This window comes from Mustela nivalis (genome assembly GCF_964662115.1).
Source record: "Mustela nivalis genome assembly, chromosome: 1".
Taxonomy (NCBI): domain Eukaryota; kingdom Metazoa; phylum Chordata; class Mammalia; order Carnivora; family Mustelidae; genus Mustela; species Mustela nivalis.
Genome location: NC_139020.1, coordinates 129,842,087 through 129,861,578, shown reverse-complemented (window position 1 = coordinate 129,861,578; position 19,492 = coordinate 129,842,087). Strand labels below are relative to the sequence as shown.

General features: G+C 36.2%; 1 protein-coding gene across 2 annotated transcripts in view; it reads right to left on the bottom strand.

Moving 5' to 3' along the window:
* Window positions 1–19,255, bottom strand: part of CAPN7 (calpain 7) — a 42,561-nt gene extending 23,306 nt beyond the window's left edge. The window contains exons 1-7 of one of the 2 annotated variants that reach the window (XM_082684574.1): window positions 18,469–19,255; window positions 15,425–15,533; window positions 10,040–10,197; window positions 9,093–9,160; window positions 6,946–7,146; window positions 5,138–5,224; window positions 599–725 (exon numbers count right to left, since the gene is read on the bottom strand). In XM_082684574.1, the coding sequence (XP_082540700.1) occupies window positions 599–725; window positions 5,138–5,224; window positions 6,946–7,146; window positions 9,093–9,160; window positions 10,040–10,197; window positions 15,425–15,533; window positions 18,469–18,570 (852 nt within the window). In that variant the 5' untranslated portion in view covers window positions 18,571–19,255. The remainder of the gene's footprint in view (window positions 1–598; window positions 726–5,137; window positions 5,225–6,945; window positions 7,147–9,092; window positions 9,161–10,039; window positions 10,198–15,424; window positions 15,534–18,468) is intronic. The other variant, XM_082684575.1, reaches the window with a different exon arrangement.
* Between the last annotated feature and the right edge of the window lie 237 nt (window positions 19,256–19,492).

Below are 19,492 nucleotides of genomic sequence, written 5' to 3'. Positions count from 1 at the left end.
TCATTATTTTTATACTAACTGGAAGACATCTGTATGTCAATGCAAAACTTAACTGAATAAAGTTTGCAATAAAGCCATATTGTTGTTACACCACTGAAGTTTTTTGAATAAGCTTAGTATCTTTTTTTAAAAAATACCTGTTTCTCGGGGTGCCTGGGTGGCTCAGTGGGTTAAGCCTCCTACTCTTGATTTCAGCTCAGATCATGAGACCAAGCCCTGTCTTGGCCTCCATGCTCAGCATGGAGTCTGCATGAAATACTCTCTCCCCCTATTCTTCCCTCTCCTCTCCCACTTGTGTTCGCTCTCTCCCATATAAATCTTTAAAAAAAAAATCTATCCTCTTATTAAGGTGAGGCTGAGATCCTCAACTTTCTCATCTGCAAAAATATTCTGATAGAAAGGGTCTATATCTATATAAAAATCTGCAATTCCTCAAATCAGTTATTCATACTCATTATCTCAGTATGCAAAGTGTGCAGAATTTTTCCAATTATACTCATGCATCTTGACACATAATAAAAACTAAGAAAATCCCCAAATCTATATTCAAATTACTTCAAAATGTTAGCTTTCATATAAAAGCATATAAAATGTTTACCTGCTTTATGCTAAAACTGGACACAGTATAAATCATTGTAGGATTGTTGGTGAGGTCTTCTGGTCGTACCCATTTGGAAAATGTAGCTTTTTGTTTAGGTGATAATGGTAGCTTGCCCCATCTATCACTGAGGTAATAATAAAAATTAAATACTACTACTACTAAAATTAATCTTTAAAAAATGACACAAAACAAAATTAAGTTTCCTAGAGATTTATTCATTTATTTTTTTGATATAATGATCATAGCTATTATATCATCCTAAAATAAAGCTCTGGTAAAATCTGGCTCTTTACACTTCACCATGAATCCAGTCAACGTGTTCATTCTTCTCAATTAAAAAAATATAAATTTATTACTGCAAACAGGAAAGAAACTTAAATTCACTCATATTTACTTTAAGAATATACTTTAAAAGTTTACATTAGCATATTTAAGAAATTCAGTTTCAGTAAAATGGAACTATTAACAATAGTAAAAGCTGATTCAATTCAAAAGGACCTAGGAAGCTATAGATCCTTGTGATGGGTCTTGATAAACTCTTTTCTGCAAGGCTAACAATGAGTAGCTAATTACTGATTAATAATCATGTGCCAGATATCATGCTAAAGTATTTTATATATACTGTTCACTTAAACTTTAAGACAATTCCATTAAAACAAATATTTCTGGAAAAGGCTTAAAAGTGATTTAATAACTTGCCAAGGTCACATAGCCAAAAAGTGGCAGAACTGGCATATGAATCCAGGTTTAGGGTGCCAGATCCACCATTCTTATCTATTACCCTCTAACTGTGTGTTGGGAATATGCTGTGTGGTATTTCTCGAAGACTGATGTATAGCACAAGATAAAAAACATCTACCTTTCCTCAAACCTATTCTAGAACAAGGTTAATAGTCTTGAGATTTCACAAGATTTCTAGGGTAATACAAAGTTTATGATATGCAAAATGAAGCAAATAAACATTTTTTAAAAATTTTATTTATTTATTTGACAGACAGAGATCACAAGTAGGCAGAGAGGCAGGCAGCCAGGGCTGGGGGGAGGGGGAGCAGTCTCCCTGCTGAGGAGAGAGCCTCATGCTGGGCTCATCCCAGGACCCTGAGATCATGACCTGAGCTGAAGGCAGAGGTTTAACCCACTGAGCTACCCAGGTGCCCCTATAACATGGTTTTTAAAAAAAATTACTGACACTGGGAGAAAGGTGGTTTTGTGGTCAGGTGTTATCTACAAACTCTTACACATTGTTTTCTTAATTAAAGGACATCTATAAATGTTTAATAAACCAAGATTTATGTAAATTTCTTAGACTATTATACACTTCTCAAACTTTCTGATGATCATTTCACAGAACCACTAGTGTTCTGGTCATTTTGGTACCTGTTTAGGAACAGTAGCTGACTAAATAGAAAGTAAGTTGAATGAATTCAGAAGAATTTAAATTTTAAAAAATTTTAGGGAAATATATAAAGTCAATTCAAATCTATAATTATATTGTATTATTAACCTGCTGTATAAGAATACAGATTCCTTAATATCTATTCTCTTAAAAGTCACCACTAAGTTATCAAATTCAGTGTTTTCTTATAACTTTAATTTATTAAAAACATTTTATAAATATGATTTATATTCACTTTAGGATTTAAAAATACATGAACCGAATAGAAAAAAAAAGGTTTAAAAATTACTCAATCTTTCTCACCAAAGATTCATAAATTGTGGAGTCCTTTTTTATCAGTCTGTTACCTTTGAGTTTTGAAATATTTACTGTTACTTTTTCTTCTGATTATTCTACTGTAAAATAATCTAGAAAAACAAGAATGGAAAAATCTTGCTAGAGTAATCTAGTATTTATTCTTGATTTTTCTCCAAACTTACTTAATTCAGCAAGTACTTACTGAGTACCTACTGGGTGCCAGACACTGCACTATGCACTGGAGCATAATTAAAACAGACATGTTCTATGTCCTTATGAAACATAATCCAGTGTGGAGGACTGGCACTAAGTAATCTTATATAAAACATATAAAATTCCAATTGTCACCAGTGCTATGACTAAATTAAAGGAGTTTTCATGGCATCGTATTTTACTGTTTGATTATATTGTAAGCATTTTCCCATATTATTCAATTTTTTAAAAACTTGATTGTTCATGGCAGTATAGTATTATTCTGATAATGTTTTGTTGTACGAGCACGAAAATCACGATTTATCTTAATTTATTATACAAAGATTAGAACGACAGGTTTATATCCCTACTTGGATATAACCATTGAAGAATGTATTATTCTAATACATTCACACTTTCACAATTACAATATTGTAATTTTACAATTACAATTGTAATATCCTGTAAATACAATTGTATTGTAAATACGATTACAATACATATTGTAATATTACAATATTGATGACTACCTTTTATATATAAATCTTTGACTACATCTACAAACATTTTTTTGAATTGGTCTCCTGAAGTGAAATTACTGGTCAAAGGGATAAACTTTTTGTTCGCTTGTTTAAACATTTTTTCTTTCATTTCTTGTATTTATAGATAAGTAGAAAAAATGATGTAAAAAATGATGTATTTATCGATAAATAGAAAAAATGACACATCAGATATCTATAGTGGTTGTCTCCAGATAGCCAAACTGGGCGATTTTAACTTTTTAAAATATTTCAAAACTTTTGCAATGAGCATGTTCTATTTATTAGAAAAAAATCAGAGTTGATATTACATACCAATTGTATAAAAAGAACAAAAGGGAAAAGTAAAGAACAAAAGGGAAAAGTATTTGAAATGTACAAACTTTGTAATATAATTTAGAATTTAACAAGATAATTATTTTTCTAAGTTAATCCTTATTATATAAGCACTTAATATATAAAGCACTACTAAATGCTTTATATATTTTTTTTAAAGATTTAATTTATTTATTTAACAGAGATCACAAGTAGACCGGGGGGTGGGGAGAGGGAAGCGGTATCCCTGCTGAGCAGAGAGCCCAATGTGGGGCTCACCCAGGACCCCAGGATCATGACCTGAGCTGAAGGCAGAGGCTTTAATCCACTGAGCTACCCAGGCGCCCCTAACTGCTTTAAATTTTATTAGTTAATTTAATAGCAGTAACACTATGAAGTAGATTGTATTCTTATTTTAAAATAAGTAACTTGCTCAGCATCATACAGCTTACAAAACTGGACAGTTTAGCTCTAGAATCTGTGCCCTTAGTATCGATCAATGCTATAGAGCTCCTCTGATATAAAAATTTCTTAGACTCTAATCAGTGACTAGCATCACATCATTGCCTGGGTGAAAATAATTAGGTTGACAACTCACTGGCTAGATGTCTAATTTTTGCTCATCTAAGAATAGCAAAACACTAGAAAATGGGAAAGCAGCTCTCTTGCTCTTTACAGAGCCTTTTATACAATTGGTATGTAATAAATATCAACTCTGAATTTTTTCTAATAAATAGAACATGTTCATTGCAAAAGTTTTGAAATATTTTAAAAGTTAAATCACCCAGTTTTGCTCTCTAGAGACAACCACTATAAATATCTGATATGTACCTTTACATCATTTTTTTCTATTTACCTATAAGCATAAGAAATGAAAGAAAAATATACATATAACATCCAAATTTTCTATTTTTAGATTTACTATATTGAAAGCATTTTCCCTACATCTTTCAAAGATGTTTTTATTGGTAGCATCCACACTTACTATAATAATATAGATGTGCCATTATTTATTCATTCTCATACTGTTGCCTATTTAGTTTGTTTCATTCATTCATTTCATTCACTGATGAATGCCCTTAGTCATCTTTAGTCAAATTTTTATTTCCTTAGAATTAGTAGATGCTGGGAGTCATGAACCAAGTAACATTTTTAAGGCTTTTTTTTTCCCCCCAAAGACTTTATTTATTTGACAGACAGAGATCACAAGTAGGCAGAGAGAGAGGGAGAAGCATGCTCCATGCTGAGCAGAGAGCCGGATGCTGGGCTGGATCCTAGGACCCTGGGATCATGACCTGAGCCGAAGATAGAGGCTTAACCCACTGAGTCACCCAGGCACCCCCATTTTTAAGGCTCTTAACACAAGCTGCCACTGTCCTGGAAGGCTGTGCTAACCAACATTTTTCATAATTAACCCTTTCCTGAACTGGACTTTTAAAAAGTAAATAATGACACCGTTATCATTCTATTTCACTTTTCCATTCAATTCTTTCTTTACTGACTTTGCTGTTGTGATTCAAACACTGATTCAACAAATATTTACTTTGTGTCCGGTACTGTGCTAGTGTAATGGTAGGCAAAAAAAGATCCGTATGTGCCCATTACCAAGCAAATGACCACACAGATACTCTTGCTATGCTGCCTTGCGTTTTTCCCATAGCTGTACCTCTCTTCCAAACTCTTTTATTATAAATTTTGATTTCACGGCTATGAGCTAAATTGGATTTCAGAATATGGAAAAACTACTGAAAAATGAGAATCATCTTGGAAGTAAAAAGTACAATAGTGCTTACTTACCAGAAAGGCATTGGATAGGCAAAACGTTCCCTCAGATCAATACTCATGAAAGGAACATATTCTATACCATTTATTTTTGATGTTGTCCTATAAAATACAAGGAAAAAACCCTAAAGTAAATATTTAAGTTTACCTTAACTACCAATCTTATCTGAAATTTATATGACAAAGTATGGCACTATAATAACATTGACAATCTCATATTGTTGATATCTTTATTTGAATAAAATTTTCACAAAATTAGTTGAATACCAAAAAAATAAACAACTCAATTCAATTCAGTAAAACAGTCTCAAGGCTTACATCCTTTACAACTAAACTATGGTCTCAAGATAAGCCTATACTATAGGTATTGGAAGTATCCTTGACACCAAGACACAAAATGAATTCTATCCTAAGCTCAAAGGGAGAAAGCAATTGCTTTAGTTACTTTGGGATTTAAAAAACATGACAATTACAATTCTGGAAAATATGTTCTTCCTATTTTCTGGTTATGAAAATGAGGAATGTGTAGTGCAAGAAGGAAGCTATAGCTATATGACAAATTAAAGAAATGTGGCTTATAGTAGCTTTGCATGTTTTACATGTATGTTCAGTAGTATGTATCAACTATTTCCTTCTCCTACTTCTTTCCCTCATTTTATTTAGAAGTAGTTACAGGGTAGTTTCACAACTTAGCCTTTAGGTAACAATATTCAGTGAGACTGTGACTGACTTTGAGAACTAATTAATACAGAGAGCAACAGATACAATGACTGTGTATCCTCATTTTTGAGAGGATGAGAACTTTTCACCCGTATAAAGGATAGCTGAAATCTGTTAAGTAGAAATATTATTGTTTCATTGCAGCATGAAATTCAAATGTGTGTAGAAAGGAGCACATGGATGCTAAGTAGCCTCAGTGTTAGACTGGTACTGTCTCTCAGCTCTAAAACCTATTCGTCTTTGCCTTGCTGTGTGTTGTGGGGGGTTCATATGCAATTTTTCCAGGCAAAATGAGACACATTAGAAGAATTAAAATCTTCAGTAGGAAAAAAAAAAATGCCTTCAGGTGACTGCTACAAATGAAGAATCCCTTTCAACACAATTTTAGGATATTAAAAGTGAGAAACTACATGACTTGCACAGCACTAAGCAGCTTGATCTCCTCCAACTGAAGAGCAGCCACACTGGCTCAGAGATACATCCCATCTACACTGGCTCAGAATGCAATCAAGAGGATTTCCTCATCTTTGTTGTTTGCATTTATAATATACCCTGAGGCTGCTTCTAGACCCTGAGTTAGCAAATTTTTTTTTATAAAGGACCAGATAGTACATTGCTTTGGTTTTGTAATGAGGTCTTTGTCACATATTCTTCTGTTTTGTGTTTGTTTTCTTTTTTTATAATCCTTTAAAGAAATGTAAAAACTAGTCAAAACTTCAAGCTTCCCTTTGCTGACCCAGGCCTACACTATTTCAAGGTTAAGTTTTCTCCCCGTCAGGGCTCTGGTTACCAGCTACAGAGATGATAAGTGGTCCACCATAGCTCCGTTCTGCTGTTTGACCTTTAGTGTTCAATTTTAAAGTATGCCAGAATTTTTAGGAAAACACATGTCTGGTAGAAATGCTAATATTAAAATATACTATAACACATTTTAACCATTTCACATTAAGGCTATGTGACAATGTAATTTTTAATTTCATAATAAAAGCACAACACACTATATAACAAAGATATGATTACAACTCAGCAAACCTAATGAAAATAAAATTACTTGCACTATGTTAACAAAATTATTCATTACAATGAATCATAAAATTATTTACCTGAGAACTTCTATTTCTTCTGCTGTATATCTCTGTCCTTGTGCATCACATGACTGTGGACTTATAAAGGGTTGAGGTCTTTCCAGGAAAGGACTAGTCCCTAGAGGAAAATGTGCTCTTGTTGGAGGTGGCTTTGGTTTGATATTTGTTGACTTGATTTTGCATAATGGTTTTGTTAAAGGCTCACTCAATGCTTCTGCTCTGTAACAGAAAGAGGTACAGAAAAACTGTTCTAGTTTTTCTTCTCACATTTAAGTTTTCCAGAAAATAAAACTTATTTCAAGAACCAGTCAAGCTCTCCTAATGTAAAATTAGTATAGAAGATTCATACATATCAATCAGCAGTTCACTTCTTAAGCTACTTCCAAAAATAAGTATTTCACAACTGATCTACAGCAATTGATAATATTGCTGCTAACATTAATTTAGCACAAACTGCATGTCAGAAACTATGCAAGGTTAAGGGGATACAAGAAAGTATAAAATGCAATCTCTGCTCTTAAGGTGTTCACAGTTTTGAGGGGGAAAGAAAGACAACTGCATCTAAAGTGACAGATGCCAGAAGTACTGTATGTGAGTGACCATACAGGCAGATGGTATTAACTTAATGACGAAGAAAAGAGAGTCAGGGGAGGTTATTCTGAATCGATGCTTGAGCTGCAGAGAAGTTCATCTGGGGAGTAAGGGAGCATTCTAAGTAGAGAAGAGCATGTGCACAAGTATGAAACAGCATAGCGAGTTAAGATAACTTCAAAAAAAAAAGGATGAAGGCCCTATGAAAAGTACAAACAAGAGGCAGAAGGAGAGGGGACCAGGGGAAAAAGTTGATCATGGAATGTCTCACATGATATTCAAGGGGATTTTGGCTTTGTTTTGTCAAAGGTTCAGTAAGCTAAAAAACAGAAGTTCTTAACTTGAGGTCCACATATGAACTCCAGGAATCTTGTGAACACTTTTGAAATTACATAAAATGCACCCAAAAGAAATTTTATGTACCTTTCTCCTAGAAAGACCACCCATAATTTTGAACAGACCCTCAGAGGAGCCAATGACTGACCCACCCCTCTGTGTTAAGTAAGGATGCACTCAGAGGCTACTGGATGGGTTATCCACATAGGTAATAAACATCACTTCTAAATCTGACTAGTGAAAAAAGTGAAAATGGACATGATGACTATGTGTCAAGTGCCCATATCCTCATGAATCTGGAGAGACAAACTAAATGTTAGATGACAATGAAAAGGAAGGATGACTGTTAAACCTCAATTTTAAAAAAAAGGACTAGAGGTGCTACAGTTACCAGGCCAGACCCTCAAAAGGAGGTAATTTTATTAATTCACACTATAACTAAAAATGCAATTTCCATCTTTTTCCTTCACATGTAACACCCTTTAAGAGGTGTAATTCTCTTGTGCAAATCTGTTCATTCTCAAATACCTACTGAGCACATACGGTATGTCTGGTACTCTACTAGGTGGTTACAGCATTGACAGACAAATTTCTCTGCACTCACAAAGTTTAAATGGAGGGTTGGGGGTTCAAAGGGACACAGATATTAATAACAAACATGATAAACTGGTAACTTTCATATACCTTAGAAAGTGGTTAAGAGCTTTGGGAAAGAATATTATTAGAATGGATTAAGTAGAAGGAAACTAGTGGAGGAGATTCTATTTTAAATAAAATGTTTAGGGCAGGCTTTTTTGAAAAGTTGACAATTTGAGCAAAGAGTTGAAGGAGCTACATACACTGTATAATTTAGGGTATGTGAATGGTTCAAGGCCAGCTCACTCTCAATTTCTCTACTTTTAATAGTAGCTCTGGAAGGCTTTCTGGAAGTTCTCCCCAGAAATCTGGTATTACACAACAGAAGGAAGTCTTCCACTTCAAATATAATCTTTGCTTTACACATAGCAAAAACTAAATAAAACAGGTCTTGGCTGATCTGTTATTTCTTGAGTTTAAAATAGGGAACTAGAGAGGAATAAATTCACCCAGAGGAAGAAGGTAGACTTGCTCTAGATCTCAGCTTGGAGATGGAGGTTTGTCACTATTAACTCTATGACATATTTAGAGAAATCTGTCAAATTTAAGTAAACACAGTATACTGCTATCCATGGATAAGAACTTGAGTGACCAAAACTCACCTATCTAGTGCCTGTCGAGCCAACTGTTTCAGTTTATTTTGCAGAGTTTTATCAGCAGTTTCATAAGACTTAAGAGAAAGAGAGACAGATATTCTGAAGCATAATTCTTTTCTTTGCTTGATCCATATTTCTAACAAAAAACTTATAATGCAATGTATTTCTTCAAATAATGAGAGAATAAACAAAAATGACAATTTGTTTTCATCCTTAAAGGTATATTTAAAATAGTGTTGAAAACTTCTCATTGAGGTAAACCTGAAGACCACATCATGTGATAAATGAACTACAATTTTAAGAACATGGTGCCATGGAAAAGCTGAGCAGCAGGAAACTGAGGAGACCAGCACTTACCTCAAAAACTCAGGCCAGATGGTTGAACAAAAAGGTAGTCCTCTGACAATACTGAGAACAACACTATCATTCCACCTCACATTCCTGTCAAATGCACAGCTCTTATGCACTAGATGACCCTAAACTTAGCTGTTCCAACCAGGGTCCTCAGGAAGCAGTAAAAGCCACTCAGCACATAGATTTCACATTGCAAATGAATAAAGCTCTTCCAAACCACTACCTTGTCCCCCCCCCCCCCACTACCTTATTTTTTTAAATGTAAGAAATTTTTTAAAAAGGGGAAGGTTTATTCTAAATTCATAGATTTGTAATGAATTCCTCCTGTGATAATTTTAGGTATACAGGTTTAAATAGGTTAAAAAAAATAATACCTATAATTTAAAAAAAACACTGCCTAATGACTCAATATTACTACTGTTAATTTTTTAAGGGATTAAAATCCATCATTAGTTTTCTATTCTTCATCATCTTTTAATGAAGAGTAACTTATATTTATGATACAATAATTATTTTTCTTTAAAGAATTGAATAAAATTCACTAGTAAGAGAAATTTCTTGGCATAATTCCACCAAATTTAACTATTAGCTATACATACGGTTTTCAGACAGAGATCTACGGCTTCAGTATACAATTCTATAGCATCTTCAACATTCCCTTTTTCATCTTCATCAAAAGCTTGCGTAACAAGGAAATGAGCACGTTCTAAGTCCAACTGATGTTTTGATTTCAAAGGATCAGCACTCTTTGACTGAACTAGGATGGAAGAAAAGCCATACAGATATTACCTATATATGTATTTTTATACCCAGGAAACAAGACACCATTTTAATACATTCAAGACACTCTTTATAAAAACTTCATAATCCTTAAAAAATGACTCTCTCCTTTCTATCTGAATTTTAAGGCCTAAAAAAAGTCCCCACTTGTTCAACTCATCACACAATGCAGATAAGAGACCAAAATACCAAAAATGTATTATTAATTTTTAAAAAATTAATTAAAACATTTCCCCTGAATTTCTCTCCTTACCAGCACTTTCTTCATTTAAAAAAATAGAACACCAGTCCTCCTCCCCAAAAACTCCACTCCCAAAAACAAAACAAAAAAAAAACTTAAAAAATCTTAAGCCTAAAGAAACTCAATTATGTTTTAAGGTAATTAAAAATTTTTTTCAGTACAGACAATTGTGTAATATAATATTCTAGGCCCTAATGATAAAGTTCCTGTTGCTTCCTATTCATCTGAGTCTAGATTAAATAACCAAATATATTTACTGTGATTATTTGAAATAAGTATTTGTTTTCAATATAAAGGTATATATCAACAAGGAACCTGTATCAAGAATATACAAAGATCTCGAATGGATAAAAAAGATGTAGTATATATATACAATGGAATACTATGCAGCCATCAAAAGAAATGAAATCTTGCCATTTGTGACAACATGGATGGAACTAGAGGGTATTATGCTTAGCGAAATAAGTCAATCGGATAAAGACAACTAACATATGATCTCCCTGATATGAGGAAGTGGAGATGCAATGTGGAGGGTTTGGGGATAGGAAAAGAATAAATGAAACAAGACGGGATCGGGAGGGAGACAAACCATAAGAGACTCTTAATCTCGAAGAACAAACTGAGGGTTGCTGGGGGGAGGGGGGTTGGGAGAGGGTGGTGGGGTTATGGACATTGGGGGGTGTGTGTGTGCTGTAGTGAGTGCTATGAAGTGTGTAAACCTGGCGATTCACAGACCTGTACCCCGAGGCTAAAAATACATTATGTTTATAAAAATATATATATATGTATGTGTATCTTTATATATATATGTATATATATATATATATATACATACATATATATATATAAAGATCTCTTACAACTGAACAATAAAAAGACAATTCCAGTTTTGAAAATGAATGTGGTGAATAATCATGTCAACTTTACTAGGTACCCAGATACTTAGCCAGCCATGATTTCTAGGTATGTCTAAGAGAGTGATTCTGGGGGTGCCTGGGTGCCTCTGCCTTCGACTCAGGTCATGATCCCAGGGTCCTGGGATTGAGCCCCACATTGGGCTCTCTGCTCAGCAGGGAGCCTGCTTCCCCCTCTCTCTCTGCCTGCCTCTCTGCCTACTTGTGATCTCTGTCTGTCAAATAAATAAATAAAATCTTAAAAAAAAAAAAAGAGAGTGAGTGATTTTGAATGAAATTAACTTTTTTTTTTTTTTTTTAAAGATTTTATTTATTTATTTGACAGAGAGAGATCACAAGCAGGCAGAGAGGCAGGCAGAGAGAGAGGAGGAGGAAGCAGGCTCCCTGCCGAGCAGAGAGCCCAATGCGGGACTCGATCCCAGGACCCTGAGATCATGACCTGAGCCGAAGGCAGCGGCTTAACCCACTGAGCCACCCAGGCGCCCCTGAAATTAACCTTTGAAGTGGTAGTAAAAGCAGTCTGTCCTCCCTTATGTGGATGGGCATCATCTAATACACTGAGGGATGAACAGAGCAAAAAAACAGAGGAAGGAAAAATTTGCCCTCTCTGCCAGACTGCCTTTTTTTTTTTTGGTCTTTTCCTCCCCTTGGCACTGGGTCTTATACTATCAACTACCGTGCTTCTCAGGCCTTTGGACTTGGACTAAATAAACTATATCACTGGCTTTCCTGGGTCGTTCCTATATGCAGACTGCAGAGTTTGGGACTTCTTAGCCTCCATGATGAGGTTCCATTATAAGCCAATTCCTTATATAAAATCTCTTTATATATATCCTACTGGTTCTTTTTCTCTAGAGAACCCTGACTTACATAATGGGCAAAGGGTCTATAAACCATTTTTGCGAAGAAGATATTCATATGGCCAATTGGCCCATGAGAAGATGCTCAACTACATTAGCCATCAGGGAAATGCATTTCAAAACCCAAGATGTCATCTTTAGACCCACTTGGGTGGCTAAAATGACAAAAGACAGAAAATAACAAAGATTGGTAAGGACATAAAGGAAATGAAACCTCCATATATTGTCGATGGAAATGTAAAATGGTGTTGCCACTTTGGAAAACAGTTCATGGTTTCTCAAAAAATTACACAACAACCTATACATATGACCCAGTGATTTCACTCCTGGGAATGTATCAAAGAGAACTAAAAACACATGTCCACAAAAAAATATATACAAATGTTAAAACAGTATTATTCATAACAGCCAAAAGGTGGAAACAAGCCAATGTCCATCAACAGATGAATGGACAAACAACATATGGTATGATGGCATTATTATTCAACCAGAGAAAGGAATGAAGTATTGATACCTACTACAACATGGATAAATCTTGAAAATATGGTGTTACATGAAAAAAGCAAACACCAAAGGCCACAAATTAGATGATTCTATTTACAAGAAATGTCCGGACTAGGCAACTCCAGGGAGACAGAAAATAGGTTAGTGGCTGTTAAGACAATAGAGGGTGGGAGGAATAGGGAATGACTGCTAATAGATAAGAAGTTTCTTTTGGACAACAAAAATGTTCTAAAATTAGACACTGGTGATGGTAGCACAACTGTGAAAATATACTAAAAACCACTGAATTCTACACTCTAAAAAGGTGAATTTTATGGTACATGAATTATATCTCAATAAAGCTGCTATTAAAAAAAAAAAACAACTTGACATTTTGTGTCTTAAAGATATGGCGGTGATCTTCTAGAACTTTAACTCTCAGAAACACCTCTCTGAAGTTTATGTGCTAATCCCATTTACAAAATGAAGACACAAAATCTCAAGAACATTAAAATATCTAGCCCAGGGTTTCTCTGCCTCATACTACTGACATGTTGTATGAGGTTAGCTGCATAATTCTTTGCTGTAGACTGGCCTGTGCACTGGAGGATTTTTAGTAAGATCCCTGGCCTCACCCAAATGGATTCCATTGTCTACTTCCTACTTCTCCCTTTAAACCAAAAATCTCTCAAGGTGCAAAACTTTTCTCAGTTGAGAATGACTGATGTAGACTAAGGTTTTGTAGCTATAAGCTACAATTTAGATATCTTTTGATTCTAAATCTTGAGCTCTTTATACAACACTGGTGCACTTCAAACTGTGTTACCCTTCCCCACCCAGAAATCAACTTAATTCTCAAGAGTCTATCCGCAAAGTTTGTTTTGAACATTGTCTGAAATGCTAATTAAAGAAACCATTTAATTATCTACAAATTATACCCTATAGGTTGAACACAGCAGGTCAAAAAGCTGGCAATACAATTAAGGCATGCTATGCTTTAAAAATCTTTCCTGAACTTTATTTCTGTTTCACTGACAAGTCTTTGTTCCTCAAGCGATTAGAGCTGTCACATTCTGTGCCTAAATATCACCTCTATAAATATCTTATTTATAAGTGTATTCGGCTGGGAAAATGGAGTTACTTTGAATTACATGGTATTCTGGATACCTGAATCAATACAACTTTCTATCATTTGAGGCCCTGCTACAAAGGCAGTTCACTTTTCAATACACCCAATTTCTGGGCACTGTCTTAAACTAAACTACCTCATCCTTAAAGGCATTGTCCTAACAAGAAATCCAGTGATGGAATCTACTTTTTCCTAACGATGTGCTTATAACTGCTTTTATCTACTCAGAAGGAGTGGTGAAAGTAGCACAAAGTCCACCAGGCAATGTTGAATGAAGAGCTCTCTAAGCTGCTTGTGGGTTTATTATACAGCCACAGAAAAAAAAGGGTTAAAAAGAACTCTTAGAAAAACGCATTTCTAAAACAAAATGTCAGTAGGTAATGATTTTTTTCTTTTCTACCCATGTCAATAGCAAATTTTGACCGTAGCCACATACCTCTAACAAAACTGATCACTAAGCCTGTGTACTTGTTTCACAACATTTACCATGCTGTTTACCAAAATAAATACAAGTTGTTCCAGGTCTCTACTTACACAATGCTTTCCAAGATACAGTTTAAAAAAAGAATTTAGCTAAGGTCTTGAGGTTGAGGATACTGATATAGAAGAGACCATGAACATACTGCTGAAGTCGTTAACACTAAAGAGAAGTAAAGACAACTGCTGAACAATGTGGGGGCTTAGAGGCACTGATGAAAATCTGCCTATAACTTCTGACTCCCCCAAAACTTAACTACTAATAGGCTACTACTGACTGGAAGCCTTACCAATAACACAAGTTGATGAACACATATTTTCTATGTGTTATATACCGTATTCTTATGATAGAGTAAGCTAGACGAAAGAAAATATTAAGAAAATCATAAAGAAAGAATACAGTTACATTACTGTAAAAAATCTGGTGCCTAGGTGGCTCAGTCGGTTAAGTGGGTGCCTTCAGCTCCCATCACGATTCTGGGGTCCTGGGATGGAGCTCAATGATGGTGGGCTCCCTGCCCAGCCGGGAATCTCTTTGTCCTTCTTCCTCTGCCCCTTCATATCCTTGTGTTCTCTCCCTCTCTCTCTCTCTCAAATAATAATAAATAAAATCTTTAAAAAAAATCTCCATTTAAGTAGACCTGCACAGGTCAAATCCCTGTTGTTCAGGGTTAGCTGTAGTCATTCAATCTTAGTATCAGGGAACAGCATATGACAGATATTTAAAAAGTAGACTTTAACAGAGTCCTAACCCTGACTCTGACAATGATACAGTTTTAATGTATATAATTCACTATCTCTGCACCCCTGGGAAATTAGGAGATTAGACTATATTACTCATATGTATCACTTCTTTCCATACTATGGCTTTTAAAGACATGATTACCAAAAAAGGAATGAGCAGCAAGAGTGAAGACTGACATCCAAAGATGAAAATGAAAAAGAAAGAGAAACAGAAGGGACTAATACAAACACCATATGTCAACTACATTTCAATAATAAAAATTAAAAAAAAAGAGAGAAACATGGGGGAAAGGAAGTGATGAGAGGAAGACAAAAAAAAAAAAAAAAAAAGACAAGTTTAGTACTCCTTTACTAACCTGCTGAATGCAAAGCCTGAACTCTTTCCAGATACTCATTTATTTTTTCTTGAATATGTTCTAGGCTTGATCCTGCCATTTCAGCATAAATTAAGGCTTGTGCAGCTTCCTAAAAAAAACAAAAACAAAAACAAAAGGAATCTAATAGATGAATTACAATTTGAATTTTCTCTACCACTTTCTAACTCACTATTGCTATCTATAAATTACAAAATAAGAACGTCTCTAAGACAGTACTGAGTGGGTTATATAACCCTCCAACAGCTTTTCTTCAGTTCTCAATATTCTCAATTTTCTCATACTGTTGAAAATGTACAAACTCAAATACAAGAGATTTTCTTAGAACAGCTTTAGCTCACATGAAATTTCCTGCTTTCCCTTTTCTTTATGCAATAGGTCAGACTTAGAATCATATAACTTGAAAATATGAATTGAACCTGAAAAGCATTAAGAACAGGTATATAACAATAATACTTGTTACTATTGGTTAATAATAATAAAGAGTCAATTAGTGATAACAAATAAAATAAAATTAAATGCCAAAGGAAGATTATATGAAATTATAAAGGTTAGGGTGCCTGGCTGGCTCAGTTAGTACAGTATGTGACTCTTGATCGCAAGATTGTTAAGTCTGAGGCCCATGTTGAGTGTAGAGACTAAAAATAAAGTAAAAAAAATTGTAAAGGTTAAATATCTCACAGCGAGAAGAAAATCTTTTTCTCCACAGAAAATATTTCCAAAGGGTGACACATTTTAAAGCAGATTTCAGTTGTATGGAATCAACTTACTTTAATTAAGAAAACCTGAATTCATCGTCCAGTTTTTCTAATACTCCCACAGCCAGTTAGGCTGTGGCTAGTGAGGAAAGCCTCACTCTCCCCATCACCATTCCAGAATAACAGCTTATCAAGCTGCAGCGAGAAGGACCAAAGAGATTTCTCCAAAGTAACACCACCTTCTCAGCAATAACCTAAGCATGAACACTTCACAGAGGCTGATACCTAATTGTCTGGATCCAAAGAAGCCAGCCATCTGCTGGATATCCAACCTTTTTTAATCCAGTTGTTAGATCAGGAGTTGTTTCACGAACTTAACAAAATCAGTAAAGAGTCTGATATTGAATGAAATTAAATGAAAAGAAAATTCACTGAAAGGCTGTGGGAGTAGGAAAGATGATATTCTCAGATTCTGTAACTCAGACATTTCATGGGAGGAAAATATAACTTTACATGTAAACATTAAATATTTTATCTTAAAAAATACTTTATCTTATGTACTATTATTATCTAAATACTGATTGTGTGTGTGTGTATTTTTCACACCTCCATTTACATCTTGCATGTAAATACGGACATTCAAATAATTATCTTGCTTAAAAGAAATAAAGCCAACTGTAAAAATTGTTGATATCAGTTTTATTTTACTCATTTAATTTATATTTGAAAATGGCAATTAAGGAATCCCTCACAGAACAGTAATGAAGACCAAAAATGTGGTAAAGTTTATATAAACAGTTCCTAGAAATACAACCACTTCTCTTTCTCAAGAATAAAAAAAAATCTTCCTAATGACATGCATGCAATTGCAGAGCACAACAAGAGGCACTGCCTAGTATTTTCTTTTGCTTTACACAAAGATATTTTATATGGCACTATTTTAACCTATGAATATTTGTCAGTTATTTCACAAAACTCAATCACATAGAATTTTAAAATACTACCTTCATGAAACCTTCCTCAAAAAGTCCAAAAGAAATGATTCTGAAACACCCAAAAGTCTCTAAATATAGATTATAAAATGAAGGCAACATAATCATCTGAGAAAAACAAATCATACATTACCGACAGCATATACGTTTATGTAAACAACAACAACAAAACACTCCACTCTGCTATTATCAAAGCCGGACTTTCCTTCTTTAAAAAAAGAAAAAAAAAGGAGGTGGGGGGAAAATATCACGAGGATACAGCTACCTCCACCAGGAAGCAACGGACATAGTTCCAGCTGGAGGGGTTTATTTGCAAATTCGCAGGACTGGCGAGCAGAGAGGACTGTGGAAGATCATATTTTTTAATAATTCCGCCCCCAATATCTTAGTCAAAAGAAACAGCAAAGAAATGTGAAAAGCATTAGTTATAAATATATTAATCAGATCAGTACCTACGATGCTGAAAAATCAGAATGAGCCCGATGCCCATTAATGTGTAAATAAATTATAGTGCATTCACGTAATGGAAGTACTGCGCATCTATATGCAACTTCAGTGAGTTTTTAAAAGCTCAAATACAAAGAAAAGTTAAAAATCGTATAAACGGGGGACGCCTGAGTGGCTCAGTCGGTTAAGCGGCTGCCGTCGGCTCAGGTCATGATCTCAGGGTCCTGGGATGGAGTCCCACATCGGGCTCCTTGCTCTGCAGGGAGCCTGCTTCCTCCCTATGCCTCCTCCTGCCACTCTGCCTGCCTGTACTCTCTCTAGCTCTCTGACAAATAAATAAATAAAATCTTTTAAAAAATCGTATAAACGGTACAATCCAAGCTTGACTTACGTAAAGAAAAGTTGAATCACTATGCTGTTCCCTCGAAACTAATGTACTATTCTGTGTCAACTATGCTCAAATTTTTTCAAAGCTGCGTATGTAAATACGCGTAGAAAAACAAGCACCGCTGTATTAAATTCCAAGAAACGTGTTATTTTTTTTCCTAAACCTTTTCTTCAGCGAACGTGCATTTTTTTAGTGTGTATCAGAACCACTTCCTACTAGCCATAAATCAGAGCCAAGTGACCGCGAGAATTAGCCACTAACTACCCACACCTAACGACTGCTGTCCTAAGTAGCTCAGCGGTGGACATTTGCCATTCGAGACTGTAACCAGAGAAGTGGTGGCTCCCAAGCCGCGACCAAACCTCCCCACCGCCGCAGGAGCCGGGAGGAGGAGAGCAGCCGAGCAGGAAGGAGGAAAAGCAAAGCCCAGCAGGCCTGGCCGCCGCCGCACCTGGACCCGCCCCCTGGCCTCTCCGACAGCGCAGCAGTCCTCCGCCCTACCTTGTAGTAAAACACCGCCTCGGAGTAGCGACCTTCTTGGTCGCGCTGCACCGCCAGCCGGGCGAACTGCACGGCGTCCCGCTCCAGCGCCGTAGCGTCCATGGCGTCGAGTGCCCGCACCCGCGGAGAGAAGGAAGGAAGGCCTGACGCACGAAGGCTCTTCACGGACCGCGGCACTGCCGGGAGGCGGATCCGAGAACGCCGCGAAAAGAGCAGCAAAGTTTATTTTCGGTGGCTGAGGGAAGGAAGCGGGCCTTCCCGGCCAGGGACCGCCGCAGCGCAGCGCCTCCACAGCGCCGCTCCGGCTCCTGGCCTGTGGGGCCGCCCCCCATCCCGGCAACCGCATTCCCCCGCCCCGCCCCGCCCACCGGCTCCACTGCGCAGTCGCAGCCTGCTCTTCGGGTGTTTCTCGGGAGATGGGGAGGCAAAGGCGGGCTGGTGGGAGTACGAGAGTGATGGGAGGGGCCTGGCCTGCCGGGTGCCGGCGCGCACGTGATCGCCATGACTCCCGGGATTGGGTAGGCGAGAGCAGAGTCAAGTCCGAGCAGCCGACCTCTCCGCGGTTTGCGCGGACGTGGCAAAGCCGTCGGCAGGGGCTGTGACTCCCAACACCTGACGGAGGCGGCGCCTGCGCCTTGCGGAGCCGTTGTTTCTGTTGTGTTTTAAGGGAAGGTATAAAGCGCCGAAGAATAACACTTTTCATCTGGACTGACTTTGAGAAGTAGGGGCGTAAAATAAGGATGAAAGATTCTTTCACGATACCCTTAAATAACATTTCCCACAAATTAGATCGTAACCTTATACACCTCTGCCCCCCAGTATATGGTATTAGTTAAATTGTCAGCAAACAAGGTAATATATTTTCACTTGTACTTATCCTTTGGTTAACTTAATGTTATTATAATTAACCATTTAATTAGGTGATTGTTTAATATCTTTTCCCCTTAAAACTCTGAATTCAGCAATAATAAAAATGAACTAGTGATAGGCTCCACAATATGGCTGAAAGTCAATTGAATCATGA